At 34.7% G+C, this 14880-nt stretch overlaps 2 protein-coding genes across 6 annotated transcripts in view; one reads left to right on the plus strand and one right to left on the minus strand.

The window, feature by feature from the left end:
- Skic3 (SKI3 subunit of superkiller complex) overlaps positions 1 to 14880 on the plus strand; it is an 86892-nt gene that overhangs the window by 62942 nt on the left and 9070 nt on the right. For 4 of the 5 annotated variants that reach the window (XM_004841691.4, XM_004841693.4, XM_004841692.4 and 1 more), the window contains 2 exons: positions 1536 to 1657; positions 11940 to 12098. In XM_004841691.4, the coding sequence (XP_004841748.2) occupies positions 1536 to 1657; positions 11940 to 12098 (281 nt within the window). Of the gene's footprint in view, positions 1 to 1535; positions 1658 to 10415; positions 11105 to 11939; positions 12099 to 14880 lie in introns of those variants that run through there. The other variant, XR_015438963.1, reaches the window with a different exon arrangement.
- The window catches only part of Fam81b (family with sequence similarity 81 member B), a 127327-nt gene that overhangs the window by 29964 nt on the left and 82483 nt on the right, over positions 1 to 14880 (minus strand). The gene's annotated exons all lie outside the window — the stretch shown is intronic.

Genomic DNA, 14880 nt, shown 5'->3' on the forward strand with positions numbered 1-14880 from the left:
AATAACTAGAAAATTTTAAATACTTACATGTAAAATAACATACTTCTAAATAACACAAACCTAAAGAAAAGTAAAAAAAGATATTGCAAAATATTTTGAAATGAACACAGCCTATCCAAATTATGTAGTATTCTTAATGCACTGCTTAGAGGGAAATTTAGAATCTTAACTGTCTGCATTAGAAAAGGTAAAAGGCTTTCCTGATATTAATGACCTCAGCTTCAGCCTTAAGAATCTAAAGATAGGAACATGAAATTAAATCCAAAGTAAGCAAAAGAAAAGAAATAAAAATGATAAGAGTAGAAATCTATGAAATTAAACAGAAAATCAGTGAAACCAAAAACTGCTTATTTGAAAAGATCAGTAAAATTTATAAACTTCTAGCCAGATGGATCAAGAAAAAGAAGACAGAAAGTACCAGTGCTAGAAATCCAAGAAAGTGCATCACTGTAGCTATTAAAAGCTGAATAAAAATCTTATGAGCAACTTTATATTATGAAATTTGAAAACTTAGAGGAAATGAACGAATTCTTTGAAAAACACAAAGCTTGCTCAAGAAGAAATAAATTTAATAGCTATATGTCTATGAAGGACATCAGATTTGTAGTTAAAAAATCTTACAAAGGAAACTTCATGAATAAATGGCCTTGCTGATGAGTTTTACCAACATTCGAGGAAGAAATAATACCAATTCTATACCAGTTCTTCCAGAAAATCAAAGAGAAATGGTAATTCTTTCTGTCATCATTTATGAAGCAAGCCTTATCTTAATACCAAAAACAAAGATATTATAAGGAAACTATAGAACAGCACCATTCATAAACATAGATATAGAAATTTATAGTAAAGCTCTAGCAATTCAAATCCAATGACACATAAGATAGTATTTCATGATCCAGTGAGGTTTGTTCTAGAAATTTGAAAATGAATGTAATTCACTATGTTAGCATCTATAAGAGTTTGTGCTAAGTAATTCCATTTATATGAAATTTTAGAAAATGTAAATTGGTCTGTTGTGATAGAAAACCTATTAAGAATTGCCTGGTGACAGAGGGTAGAGAGGAATGAATTCCAGGTAAATGTGATTATAAAGGGGCTGGAGGAAACTTTTGATAATGATTAATATGTTCATTATCTTGATTGTGGTGATGGTCACTTTATATAACTATGTTGAACCCTTCACATTGTATAATTTGAATTCATGCAGTTTATTTTACTTCAGTTATCTGGAATAAATCTTTAAATTTTTAAAATGAATTATTTTCACTGTTACTGAGGATACACTAATTTTTAAATGTAAATCACAAATATTTGTGGCCTTAACTTATTCAATCATAAACTCTTACCATGAAAATTTTCAGAAACGTATAGTATCACATGTCAGGTAGTCTATGCTTTTCCAGTAGTACATGTAAGTTTTAAAAACTGTATATGCATGATAAGTTTAACTGTGAATTTTTTTAGCAACTAGTTACACCCTTGAGAGTACATTATCAATTACAGAAGAAAGTAACGTTGACATTTTTTGTTTACAGTTAAGGACAAAAAGTTTCTTGAAAATTACAACCAATCTCTTGAGAAGTGGTGTCTCTCACAAGTGGTCACTAGTCTACTAGACACAGGAAGAACAGCAGAAGCTGAATCTCTCTGCACAAAGGTATTGTTATAGTTATACATGGACATTCATGGATTTTTTCTTACCTAAAAATAACTTTAAAAAAGGAGGGTGTGTTACTTAAAGAGAGTTATGGTGGTGGTGGTGGCGGTGGCGATTATGATGACATCCAGCATTTGTTGATGACTTGCCAAACGTTGGACATGCATGCTCTTACTGTTTTGTAATTAAGATTCGTACAAGGCCTTAGGTGTTTGTGATGTAAGTACTTATTATTATTATCCCACTTTTACAGACGAGGAAATTAATGCTGAAGGAGGGTAATTTGCCCATGAGCTTAAAGTTAGAAGTGGTTAGAGTTCCAGTTTGAAGATAGATTTATCTGACTCTAGGACTCAAGCTCTTCATAGATCTTTTTTACTTTTATATGGTTTTGGTAATATGGAGGAGGCAGTATTTTCCTTTTTTAATTAATTTTATTCATATATTTTAGGTATTCAATATAATGACATTCATCATTGGAAATTTGCACCTTTACATAATCTCTCTCGGTTCTTATTTTTTCCCCCTTCCCCTGCCCTCCCTTCAACCCCTCCGTCCCTCCCTATTTATAAAGATTTTGTTTCTATTTTTTCATTTTCTCATATTAATTCTATTCTGTTTTTTCCTTTCCCCTATCCCTCCCACTTCGCCTTCCTCTTTGCCCCTTTTCTTCCCTATTTCACATTATCTATTATACCTTTTAGTCCTTATTTAAACTTTCAGTTTCTCACACTAGAGAAACTATTCAGTTTATTTCACTTAAGAGTATCGCCTCAATGTGCATCCATTTAGCTATAAATGTCTCTAATTTCTCATTTTTTATGGCTGAGTAGTACTCCATTTTATAAAAAAACCACATTTTCTTTACCCAGTCTCCAGTTGATGGGCAATTGGGCTGTACCAAGTTTTAGCTATTACAAATTGTGCTCCTATGAACATGGGTGCACATATGTTGCTGTGCTATGATTATTTTAATTCTTTGGGGAAGACAACCAGCAGGGGAATAGCTAGGTCAACTGGGACTTCCAGTCCTAGTTCTTTGAGGTATCTCCATACTGATTTCCACAGTGGTTGCACCAGTCTACACTCCCACCAACAGTGGAGCAGTGTTCCTCTTTCCCCACAGCCCTGCCAGCATTTGTTATTGGTTAATTTCATGATAGCATTCATTCTTTCTGGAGTGAGGTGGAATCTCAGCATTGTTTCCATTTGCATCTCTTGAATGACCAGTGATGTTGCACATTTTTTCATGTGTTTATTTGCTATTTCTACTTCTTTTTCTGAGAAACGTCTGTTCATTTCAGATGCCCATTTTGGGATTGGGTCTTTAAATTGGGAGGTCTGATTTTTTTTAAGTTCTTTATAGATTCGAGATAGTAGACCTTTGTCTGAGGAACAGTTGGTAAAAATTTTTTCCCACATTATGGGTTGTCTCTTCACACTGTTGCTGGTTTCTCTTGCTGTACAGAAGCTTATTAATAAGAAGAGATCCCACTTGTTGATTGTTTGTGTTAGTTCATGGGCAACTGAGGTTTGTTCATAAAATCTTTTCCTACACCAGTGTCTTCAAGAGTTCTACCTAAACTCTGTTCCAGCCGGTTCATCATTTCTGTTTCGTTATTTAGATCTTTAATCCATTTTGATTTTAGTTTAGTGCATGGCAAGAGATATAGGTCTAGTTTTAATCTTTGGCACATTGAAACCCAATTTTTCCAGCACCATTTATTAAAGAGGCTATCTTTTCTCCAGTGAGGGTGTTTGGCCCCTTTGTCGAAGATGAGGTGGCTGAGTATGTCTGGAGTTGTTTCTGCATCTTTTAATTTGTTCCACTGGGCTTCAGGTCTGTTTCTTTGCCAGTACCATGGTGTTTTTAATCACAGTAGCTTTGTAGTATAATTTCAAGTTGGGGATAGTGATACCCCCTGCCATGTCTCTGTTGCCTAGAATTGCTTTTGCTATTCTGGGTCTCTTCTTGTTCCAAATGAATTTTTGGATTGTTTTCTCAAGGTCCATGGAGTATCCTGCTGGAATTTCAATTGGGATTACATTGAGTCTATATAGCAGTTTTGGAAATATGGCCATTTTTACTATGTTGATTCTTCCTACCTAGGAGCAAGGAATGTCTTTCCATTTTCTGATATACTCTTCAGTCTCTCTTTTGAGAGTGCTATAGTTTTCAGAGAAGTGGTCTTTGATTTCTTTTGTTAGGTTGATTCCTAAGTATTTCAGTTTTTTGGATGCTATTGTGAAATGAATTGTTTGCCCTATTTCTGTCTCAGTGAGTCTGTTCTTTGTGTAGAGGAAAGCTGTTGATTTTTGTGTGTTGACCTTGTATCCAGCAACTTTATGGAATTTGGTTATTAAGTCTAGAAGACTTTTGGTGGAGTTCTTGGGGTCTTCTATACAGAATATCATGTCATCTGCAAATAATGACAATTTGACTTCTTCATTTCCTATCTTTATTCCTTTTATTTCTTTCTCTTGTCTAATTGCTGTGTCTAATGTTTCCAAAACTATATTGAACAGGAGTGGTGATAATGGACATCCTTGTGTTGTTCCTGATTTTAGTGTGAAGGATTTCAGTTTTTGACCATTTAGTATGATATTGGCTGTTGGTTTTTCATAGATGGCTTTTATTAGATTGAGGTAGAGACCGTCTATTCCAATTTTTTGTAGGGTTTTTGTCATAAATGCATGTTAGATTTTGTCAAATGCTTTTTGTGCATCTTTTGAGATGATCATGTGGTTTTTGTTCTTGGCTCTACTGATATAGTGTATTACATTGATTGATTTGTGTATATTGAACCATCCCTGCATCCCTGGGATGAATCCCACTTGGTCAGGGTGTATGATCTTCTTGATGATCTTCTGCATTGTGTTTGCCAGTATCTTATTAAGGATTTTTGCATTTATGTTCATTAGTGAGATTGGCCTATAGTTCTCGTTTTCGGTTGGATCTTTCTCTGCTTTAGGGAATAAAGGTGATGCTTGCTTCCAGGAATGAATTCGGGAGCATTGCTTCCCTTTCAATTTCATTGAAGAGTTTGAAGAGTAGTGGCAGTAGTTCCTCTCTAAATGTCTTGTAGAATTCAGCACCGATGCCCATCAGGACCCAGGCTTTTCTTGGTAGGTTTTTAAGTACGTTTTCAATTTCATTGATTGATGTTGAGTTGTTTAGAATTTTTAGGTCTACTTCATTCAACTTTTATAATTGGTACATATCTAGGAATCTCTCCATTTCGTCTATGTTTTCCATCTTTTTGGCATATAAGTTCTCAAAGTAGGTATTGATGATCCTCTGGATTTCTGCTGGGTCAGTTGTAATTTCATTCTTTTCATTCCTAATTGGATGGATTTGGGCCTTTTCTTTCCTTTTTTAGATAAGATTGGCTAAGGGTTTGTCAATTTTGTTTATTCTTTCGAAGAACCAATTCTTGGCTTCATTGATTTTTTTGTATTATTCTCTTAGTCTCCATTGCATTGATTTCTGACCTTATCTTTATAATTTCCTCCCTTGTATGAGCTTTGGGTTTGTCCTGCTCTTCTTTTTCTAGAAGCTTGAGGTTCAGCATCAGGTTGTTTAATCACTCTGTTTTCCTAATATGAGTATTCACTGCTATGAATTTCCCTCATAAGACTGCTTTCATTGTGTCCCATAGATTCCGATATGTTGCATTGGCATTGGCATTTAATTGTAGGAGCCATCTGATTTCTTCTTTAACTTTCTCTGAGACCCATTGATTATTCAGAAGTGTGTTGTTCAATTTCCATGTGTTTATGAAGTTTTTGCGGTTTCTTTTGCTATGTTCTCCAATTTCATCACACTATGGTCTGATAATATACAGGGTATAACTTCAGTTCCTTTGCACTTACTTAAACATGTTCTATAAGCGAGTATGTGGTCTCTTTTGGAGAACGACCTGTGTGTAGCTGAAAAGAATTTGTATTCTGATTTTGTGGAGTTGAGCACTGTAAACATCTGTTAAGTTCATTTGTTCAAGAATTTGATTGAGTTCTAGTATTTTGTTGCTTATTTTCTGTCTAGTTCATCTATTTGTGACTTTGGGGTATTGAGGTCCCCCACTACCATTGTATTAGTGCTTATTTGATTTTTCATGTCCATTAGTATTTGTTTTATATAGTTGGGCGCACTAGTTTTTGGTTCATATATGTTTATGATTGTCATCTCTTCCTCTTGAGTTATTCCCTTTACAAGGATGTAGTGTCCTTCTTTGTCTCTCTTAATCAGTGTTGGGGTGAAATCCACTTGATCTGCAAAGAGGATAGCTACTTCTGCTTTTTTTCGGGTTCCTGTTGCATGGAGTATTGTTTTCCACCCTTTAACTTTCAGTCTATGAGTTTCTTTGTGAATTAAGTATGTTCCTTGTATGCAGCATATTGTTGGATCTTGCTTCTTGACCCATTCTGCCAGGCTATTTCTTTTGATTGGTGAATTGTGACCATTAACATTGGTGGTTACAACTGATATATATTGAATTATCACTGTCATGACCTTTTCTTTTTGTCGGATTCTCCCCCTTTGCATTTAATTTCTTGTGGTGCCTGATGGATTCATTCTGCTGGGCTTCCTGGGGTTGTGATCCTTATTGTCTTTTCCTAGGATATTGTCTAAAATGTTTTGGAGTGCTGGTTTTGTATTCATGAAGTTCCTAAGGTGCTCTTTGTCATGAAAGTATCTTATTTGTCCATCAATTCTGAAAGATAGTTTTGCAGGGTACATCAATCTGGGTTGGAGGCTGTTTTCCTTTAGGGCTTGGAATTCATCCTTTCAAGCTCTCCTTGCCTTGATGGTTTGTGTTGAGAAGTCTGCTGTGATTCTGATGGGCTTTCCTTTGTATGTGATTTGTTTCTTTTCTCTAACTGCTTGCAGAATTTTGTTCTTTTGGGTTTCTGGAATCTTAGCTATTATATGCTTTTGTGGAGATTTTTTTTGATCAAGGCTAGTTGGAGTCCTATATGACTCACTTATTTGTATGTCAAGTTCTTTTCCCCTGCTTGGGAAGTTTTCTGCCATTACTTCTGTGAACAGTTTTTTTTATGTCATCTGCACTCTCTCCTGTTTCTTCATTGACTCTGATCAGCCTTATGTCATTCTTCTTTGCATGGCCTAGCAACTGCTGGATTGATTTCTTGTGTTTCCTTAGTATTTTAAAGAGATTTTTCTTTTCCTGGTCACTAATTGTAATTTTTTTTTCTTAAATTCTTTTATTGGTACATTTTAGGTATACAATACGTTTACATTTATCATTGGGTGCTTGTACCTGTACATGATGTATCTTAGTTCTTACTTTTTCCCCATTACCTGTGTGCCCTTCACTCCTCCACCCTTCCCTATTTACATAGACTTCGTTTCCATTTCTTTTTTTATTTTCTCAACATTTTTCCTTTCCTTTCTTTCCTTTCCCCATCTCCTCCCACCACCCCTACCCCTTTGGACCTTTTCCTATTTCAAAGTATCAATTATTAGTTATTAAACCTTTTAATCCTTATTTACACTCTCAGAGAAACTATCACTCACTAGAGAAACTATTCGGTATTTACACATGTGTATCCTATTTATTTCACTTAAGAGTATGGCCTCAATATGCATCCATTTATCTATAAATTACTCTACATTCTCATTCTTTATGGCTGAGTAGTACTCCATTTTATTAAAAAATCACATCTTTATCCAGTTTCCAGTTGATGGGCACTTGGGCTGTTTCCAAGCTTTAGCTATTACAAACTGTGCTGCTATAAACATGGGTGCACATATATCTCTGTGGTACGATTCTTCTAATTCTTTTGAGAAAATATCTAGCAGGGGAATAGCTGGGTCAAATGGGACCTCCAGCCCTAGTTCTTTGAGGTATCTCCACGCTGATTTCCATAGTGGTTGCACCAGTCTGCATTCCCAACAACAATGGAGAAGGGTTCCTTTCTCTCCACACCCCTGCCAGCATTTGTTATTGGTTGATTTCTTGATAGCAGCCACTCTTTCTGGGGTGAGGTGGAATCTCAGTGTTGTTTGCATCTGTATCTCTCAAATGACCAGTGATGTTGAACCTTTTTTCATATGTTTCTTTGCTGCTTTTACTTCTTTGTCTGAGAAATGTCCGTTCATTTCAGATGCCCATTTTTGATTTGCGTCTTTGAATTTGGGGGGTCTGATTTTTTTCAGTTCTTTATATATTCTAGATAGTAGACCTTTGTCTAAGTTACAGCTGCTAAAAAATTTTTTCCACATTGTATGTTGTCTTTTAGCTCTGTTGGTGGTTTCTCTTGCAGTGCAGAACCTTTTTAATAAGATGAAATCCCAGTTGTTAACTCTTTCTCCTAGTTCCCATGCTATTGAGGTTTTGTTCATAAAGTCTTTTCCTATGCCAGTGTCTTCAAGAGTTCTTCCTAACTTATCTTCCAGCAAGTTTAGTGTTTCTGTCTTAATATTTAGATCTTTAATCCACTTTGATCTTACTTTAGTGCATGCTGATAGATATGGGTCTAGTTTTAATCTTTGGCAGGTTGTAATCCAGTTTTTCCAACACCATTTATTGAATAGGCTATCTTTCCTCCAATGAGGGTGGTTGGCTTCTTTGTCAAAGATGAGGTAGCTGAGTATGTCTGAAGTTGTTTCTGCATCTTCTAGTCTATTCCACTGATCCTCAGGTCTGTTTCTTTGCCAGTACCATGCTGTTTTTATCACAGTAGCTTTGTAGTATAGCTTCAAGTTGGGAATTGTGATACCCCCAGTCATGTCTCTGTTGCCCAGAATTGCTTTTGCTCTTCTAGGTCTCTTCTTGTTCCAAATGAATTTTTGGATTGTTTTCTCTAGTTCTGTGAAGTATATTGTTGGAATTTTAATCAGCATTGCATTAAATCTATATAGTAGTTTTGGAAGTATTGCCCTTTTCACTGTATTGGTTCTTCCTACCCAGGAACAAGGGATGTCTTTGCATTTTCTTATATCCTCCTTGATCTCCTTTTCCAGGGTGCTGTAGTTTTCAGTGTAGAGGTCTTTTGCTTCCTTTGTTAGATTGATTCCTAGATATTTCATTTTTTTGATTGCTATTGTAAAAGGAATTGTTTCCCTAATTTCTCTCTCAGTGAGTCTCCTATTCGTGTATAAGAAGGCTATTGTTTTTCGAGTGTTGACCTTATATCCAGCTACTCTACTGAATCTGTCAATTAAGTCTAGAAGTCTTTTGGTAGAGTTTTTTGGGTCTTCTATGTAAAGTATCATATCATCAGCAAATAATAACAGTTTAACTTCTTCCTTTCCTATCTTTATTCCTATTATGTCTTTCTCTTTTCTAATTGCACTAATTGTACTTTTATCTTCTATATCTGAAATTCTGTCCTCACCTTGGCTTGTTCTGCTGCATAGACTTTCAGTGGAGTTTTTCATCTCCTGGAAATCTGTTTGCATCTGTTTTATGGATTCCATTTGTTTCCTATATTGGGATTCCATCATGTTCCCCAGCTCCTCTATTTTTTTATCTGTGTCCTCTCTAGATTTATTAATCATGTCTTGCACTGTGGGCACAATCTCTGCTGTTATTTGAGAAATTATTTCTGATTTCTTTTTTTCCAGATCCTCTTTTGTTGCCAGTTCAGGGAGACCAGGTGGTGGAGTATCAGATTGTTCCATCTGGTTTCCCTTTGCAGTTGCTTTAGGTTATCTGGAAGTCTGGTTTTGAGACTTGTTTAAGTGTCTTCTCATTTCCACAGGGTGGGGGGGGGGTTGCTGCTGGCATCCACATGGCTCACCTCCTCAGCGCTGGGGGTGGCTCTGTTCCTCAGCACTGAGGCCAGTGGTAAGGCGGCCAGGAAGGTTCCTCCTTGGTGCTGGGTGTGGCTCTGCTCTTCAGCGCTGGGGGTGAGGCAGTATTTTTCTTTGATTTCTGGCTACTCCCCTTAGAATACTGTGTTTTTTCAGAGTCTGAACCACATAGAACAGTGATGGTGAACCTATGTTGTGGTGTTGTTGTGTTTTTATTTTAATACAAAACATGTTAATGTAGAGTTGTTTTTTTTCTCAACTAAAACCTCAGTATTCAGGTTTAATTGCAGTATTGGCGCTTTGGGATAAATAAGTGAATGTTGGGTTGCAGTCTGGCACTCCATCTCTTAAAGGTTCAACATCACTGACAGAATGACTGTGGAGATTATTGACTAGGGGACTGGACTTACTCAGTAGTCAGTTTTTACAAGCCGCATTGTAGGGCTCTGTGTTTGCAGATTGAGTAAATTCTTACCTTCTTGTCTAACTCATAGTAGGGGGCTCAACAAATATTTATTGAATGAATGAATCAGTTTCATAAAATCACTCAAATAATTTAGTAGTTAAGGAGAGTTTTAAACATGGTTTTTCTTGAAAACATTATGGTTCATAAATGCTTATGATTTTGTTGTCTTTTTGGAAGAATTTTTTGATTTTTTTTTTTCCAGTACTGGGGATCAAGCTCAGGACCTTGTGCTTGCCAGGCAGGCACTGTGCCACTGAGCTACATCCCCAGCCCCAGAAATGTTTTTTGAAAGAAGAGTATAAATTTTACAATGAAAGAAAAGTGGACTTGAAATTCCCTTTGATTGATTCTCTGGAAAGCAAAGTAATACATTTTTTCTTTCATGTAAGGAATCTGTCTGAGATCAGGTCAAACCTATTATGTGTGTTTATTAAGTATAAGTTAAAAGTTGCTTTGTGCTAGTAGAATAAAGAATACTTCATGAGCCTTTCCTTGTCATTTTATTGTTGTAGTCCTTTACTTAGAAGAAAACAATCAAATGTATTTTAGAAATGAGTTTTACTGTGACCTATTGAAGAAAAAAATAGGTAAGTATGGTTTATGGGACAAACAATAAAAAAATAAATATTTTAACTAAAGAAGAGTTTGAAAATTCCCAACACAGGATTGGTAACGTTTGAAGTGACAGAAATCCTAGTTACCCTGATTTGATCATAATATGTTATATATTGTTTCAAATTATAACTCTGTACTCCATAAATAAGTACAAATGTTAGATGTTGAGAAAGTATAAATATGTCCCTGAAGGGAAACTAATGAAACCACCATTTTCTATTAAAAAGAGCGAATAAATTTTGAAAGAATTAGCATCTTGGAAATATTAAATCTTTTGATCCAAGAATATGGTATTATTTTTCCAATTATTTGTATGTATAATTTATACCAGCCATATTTTGTACTTGTTAGTATATGGAACTTACACATTCTGTTAATGTTACCTCTACATATTTAGTATTTTTGTATGGTATTGTATGTAGTTTTGTTGTTGTTGTTGTTGTTGTTGTTGTTGTTTTGGCTTTTTGTTGTTGGTTTTTTGAGACAGGGTCTCACTCTGTAACTCAGGCTGGCCTTGAGCTCACTCCAGGCTGGCCTCAAACACAGCGGTCCTCCTGTCTCAGCCCCTCAAGTGCTGGGATTGCAGGTGTGTACCACCATGCCTGGCTGTAGTTTATTTTAATGGCCATGTTTTTGTTCCTGGTATGTAGTAATACTGTTGAATTTCATGTGACCTTGCAGCCTAAGCTCATGCTGAGCTCAATTGTTAGATAATGTAGCTGTTTTGGTAATTTTCTAAGCTTTTTCTATGTATGTGATCATGTCTGCTAATAAAAACAGCTTTAGTTCAGAAGGAAAGAGGAACAAGAATGGAAGGAAGAGAGGGCTGGAAGACACCTTCCATTTATATATGGAAGGAGATACTTGTCTACCTATATTTCTATGTAGGTATCTCTGTGGATTAGGGTATAGAAGCTTAGGAGAATGAGAAAAAGTCATTACTGTTATTCTTATTCCAAATGCATAAGAAGTCTGTGCCTAGAAGAAAGACATGGAGTAAATATCTTTGGTAAGAGGTTGAGGCAGAAAAAAATGATACATCTTTCCTTCTTTATATATTATAGTTTGTTTCACATCTTCTTAGTTTAGCTGTTTACATTCAGAACCCACATTTTGCAAGGTATCACCTGAGAATAAACCTAGTCAAGGACATATTAAAGCTAAAATAAATAATTTGTATACCACAATAATATCATTCCTAATGTTAAACATTATGTAGGCTTATGTAGGTTTTAAATATCAGCTTTGATATTTCCAAGCTGTTCAATCTTTCATTTAGCTTTTGTAGTTGTTTACACTGTAATAAGAAAAGGCTTAAATTAAGATTTTTCCTCCAAATTGGCATATAACTGATTGCTTTTTACTTTTACTATGTAAGAACCTATTTGATTTATTATTCCTATTTTGGGTTTAATTTTTAGAACTTAAAAAGTAACCCTGATCAACCAGCTGTTCTTTTACTCTTGAGACAAGTTCAGTGTAAATCACTCCTAGAGTCACAAAAGCCACTCCCAGATGCTGTACTTGAAGAACTGCAAAAAGCAGTCAAGTCCAACTCCACCTCTGTTCCAGCTTGGCAGGTAAGTTGTCTCCTTTCTTGAGTCCTAAGTTAAAACACTGCATGCTACCAGTTGGGGTCAGGGATGTGCTCCATGTTTATTTAAGTCTTGATTTTAAACTCACCATGTATCTATCAATTCCAAGATGTAAAGGGTACTGTGGTTAGAGGAACCAAAGAAGTTTAATACTAATTTAGGATCCACTACTGTAACACTTCAAAACTTCTTGTTCATAGATTGTAATTTTCCTCAATTTGAAATAGTGGTAAAAATACTGTCTTTTATATGGGGTTTATGTAAGAGAGTTAAAGAAATGTTTTAAGCATTTTATGATAAGGATAACAGTGGATTTTTTAAACTTTTCCTTTAGAAGGGATGTGTGTAGTTTTTTTCCTGCTGTTTTAAGGTAACTCATATCCAACATTTTAATGGATGATTAGTGCTTTTACAGATATGAATTTTCAGCACTGGTGCTTATATCAGCAGATGATCTGCTCTTTAGCTGGCTCTGGCTACTCATGATGACATATGCTCAGTCACCACTGTGTCTTACATTCTTATTGATAGTGAAATACAAAGAAGCCTATAATCATTTATTTCAGCTTGTTATATTTCTTTCTGTGCCCCAGAGAAAATACTGGAGACCTTTGGTATAGGTTTTATAGAAGCTTTTTTTTAACTATAATTTATTCTTTATTCTGTGCTGTCATTGTATCAACTGTATGATATCCCTAGTTTAAATAATTATGTAATGGCATAGAATAGTTAGGTTATGCAAGCTGAGCTTCCATTTTATTCTAATCTTTGAAGAATATGGTTTCTTGATTTCCCTCTTTTAGAGTAATTTTGCCAAATGAGATCTAGATACTTTAACTCTAAGGTTAATTGGATATTGATTTCTTATTCTTTATCATTGGTAGAATTACCTTGTCAAACTAAAAGGGAACAAAATTAAAGGACATATTATGTAATAAGTAAAGAACTTAAGAGATTATGTGTTTTATATTATAATTTATAAGGAATAAAAAGTTCAACTCCTTGAACTTCTACATGCATATGTACATGTTTACCTACCACTCATGTCAGGACAGAACATTTCCAGCTTCCTGATGCTTCTCTCAGTTGATTTCCTCTCCCAAGCCCCTCTCCACTTCCACAAAAAGGAAATTGCTATTCTGACTTTGGCTGCTTCTGTCTAGTTTTGCGTATATTCAGACTTCATACAAATGCAATGTTTATTTGTATCTGGCTAGTTTCTGTGAGATTCATTTTGCTTGGAATTTCTATTTTTATGTAGGAATAATTTTTTTCATTTTAGGATATATATATATATATATATATATATATATATATATATGCTTTTACCATACTATATTTGTACATATATCCCTTTTACCATACTATATATGTTTATGTAGCCCACATAAATGCTGCTATGGCCATCCTTGGCCTCTCTTTTGGTGGTATATAGGATATATGTACATTGTATTTAGTTGAACTTGCTGAACAATTTCCCAAAATGTTTATACCAGTTTACACTCACACTAGCAGTGCATGAGCATTCTAGTTGCTAGCATTGCTAGATTGTTGTTTTTTTCTCCATTTAGGTAGATATGTAGATAGTAGTATCTTTTGGTGGTTTTTAATTTGCATTTACCTGATGACTAATGATGTTGAGCAACTCCTTATATGCTTATTGAATATCCTCCTTTTTATGTGCCTTTGCATAATTTTAATAGACTTTGTTTTTTCTTATGGAGTAAACAAATTATTTATAATGAACTATTGGAATCTATTATATTTCTGGATACAAGCACAGTTTTGGATATTTGTATTGCAAATATTTTTTCACATCTGTGGGTTACCTCAGCACTTGAATGTTATTTTTTGATAACATTTCTTAACTTCAGTGACCTACTTTATCATTTTTAAATAGTTAATGCTCTATTTAGGTGTTCTATTTAAAAATTCCTTGCTTATTCTAAGTTCATAAAGATTTAATGTTTCACTCTAGAAATGTTATTGCTTTATTTTTCCCATTTAGCTTTATAGTTTACCGTAGAATTATTTTTGTGAATGTTGGAGGGGTCATAATTAATTTTTTTCTATGGATATCTTATCTACCTGTTCTTTGAAAAGACCGCTCATAAATGTTATCTATGTGTGTGTCATAAATAGCTGACTGTGTATGTGTGAGTCTTCTGGGGCTTTGTGTTCTTTTTTTTGTTGTTCCTTTCCAGTTAGTCTTGCTCATAACTTCATAGTCTTGATGTATGGTACCATTAAAATATCCAACTTTTTTGTTCTTTGTGTTAGTGATTTTAGAACTTATGCATTTCCATATAAACTGTTCATTTCTACATGCATACACAAAAGCCCTCTCTTCATTGAAACTTTTGAGAATCTGTAGTTTAATTTGGGAGAATTAAAAAAGAAATATTCTCCCTGAATTGTTAAGTATTGGTATCTAATTCTTATTTCTTTTAAAAAATTTTCTGAAAGAGTTTGTATAAGAAGTCTGTTAATTTGTTTTTTAACGGTTCAGAAGGATTCACTATTAAAGTCATTTAGGCCAGAAAATTTGTTCAGGGAAAGTTTTAAATTACAGATGAAATGAAATTTCATATATATATACCAGTAAGATTTAAGATTGCATGTTCTTTTTTTTGTACCGGGGATCAAACTCAGGACCAGTGCTTGCTAGGCAGGCACAGTGCCTAGTGATTTAGCCCTTCATGTTCTTTATAAAACGTATTTGTGAGGGTCAGGGAATTTTTCCATTGCATCTCAGTTTCAGACTTAT

This window comes from Heterocephalus glaber, unplaced genomic scaffold, assembly GCF_053883595.1.
Source record: "Heterocephalus glaber isolate CG9 unplaced genomic scaffold, H.glaber_assembly_v1.0 deba00001465, whole genome shotgun sequence".
Taxonomy (NCBI): Eukaryota; Metazoa; Chordata; class Mammalia; order Rodentia; family Bathyergidae; genus Heterocephalus; species Heterocephalus glaber.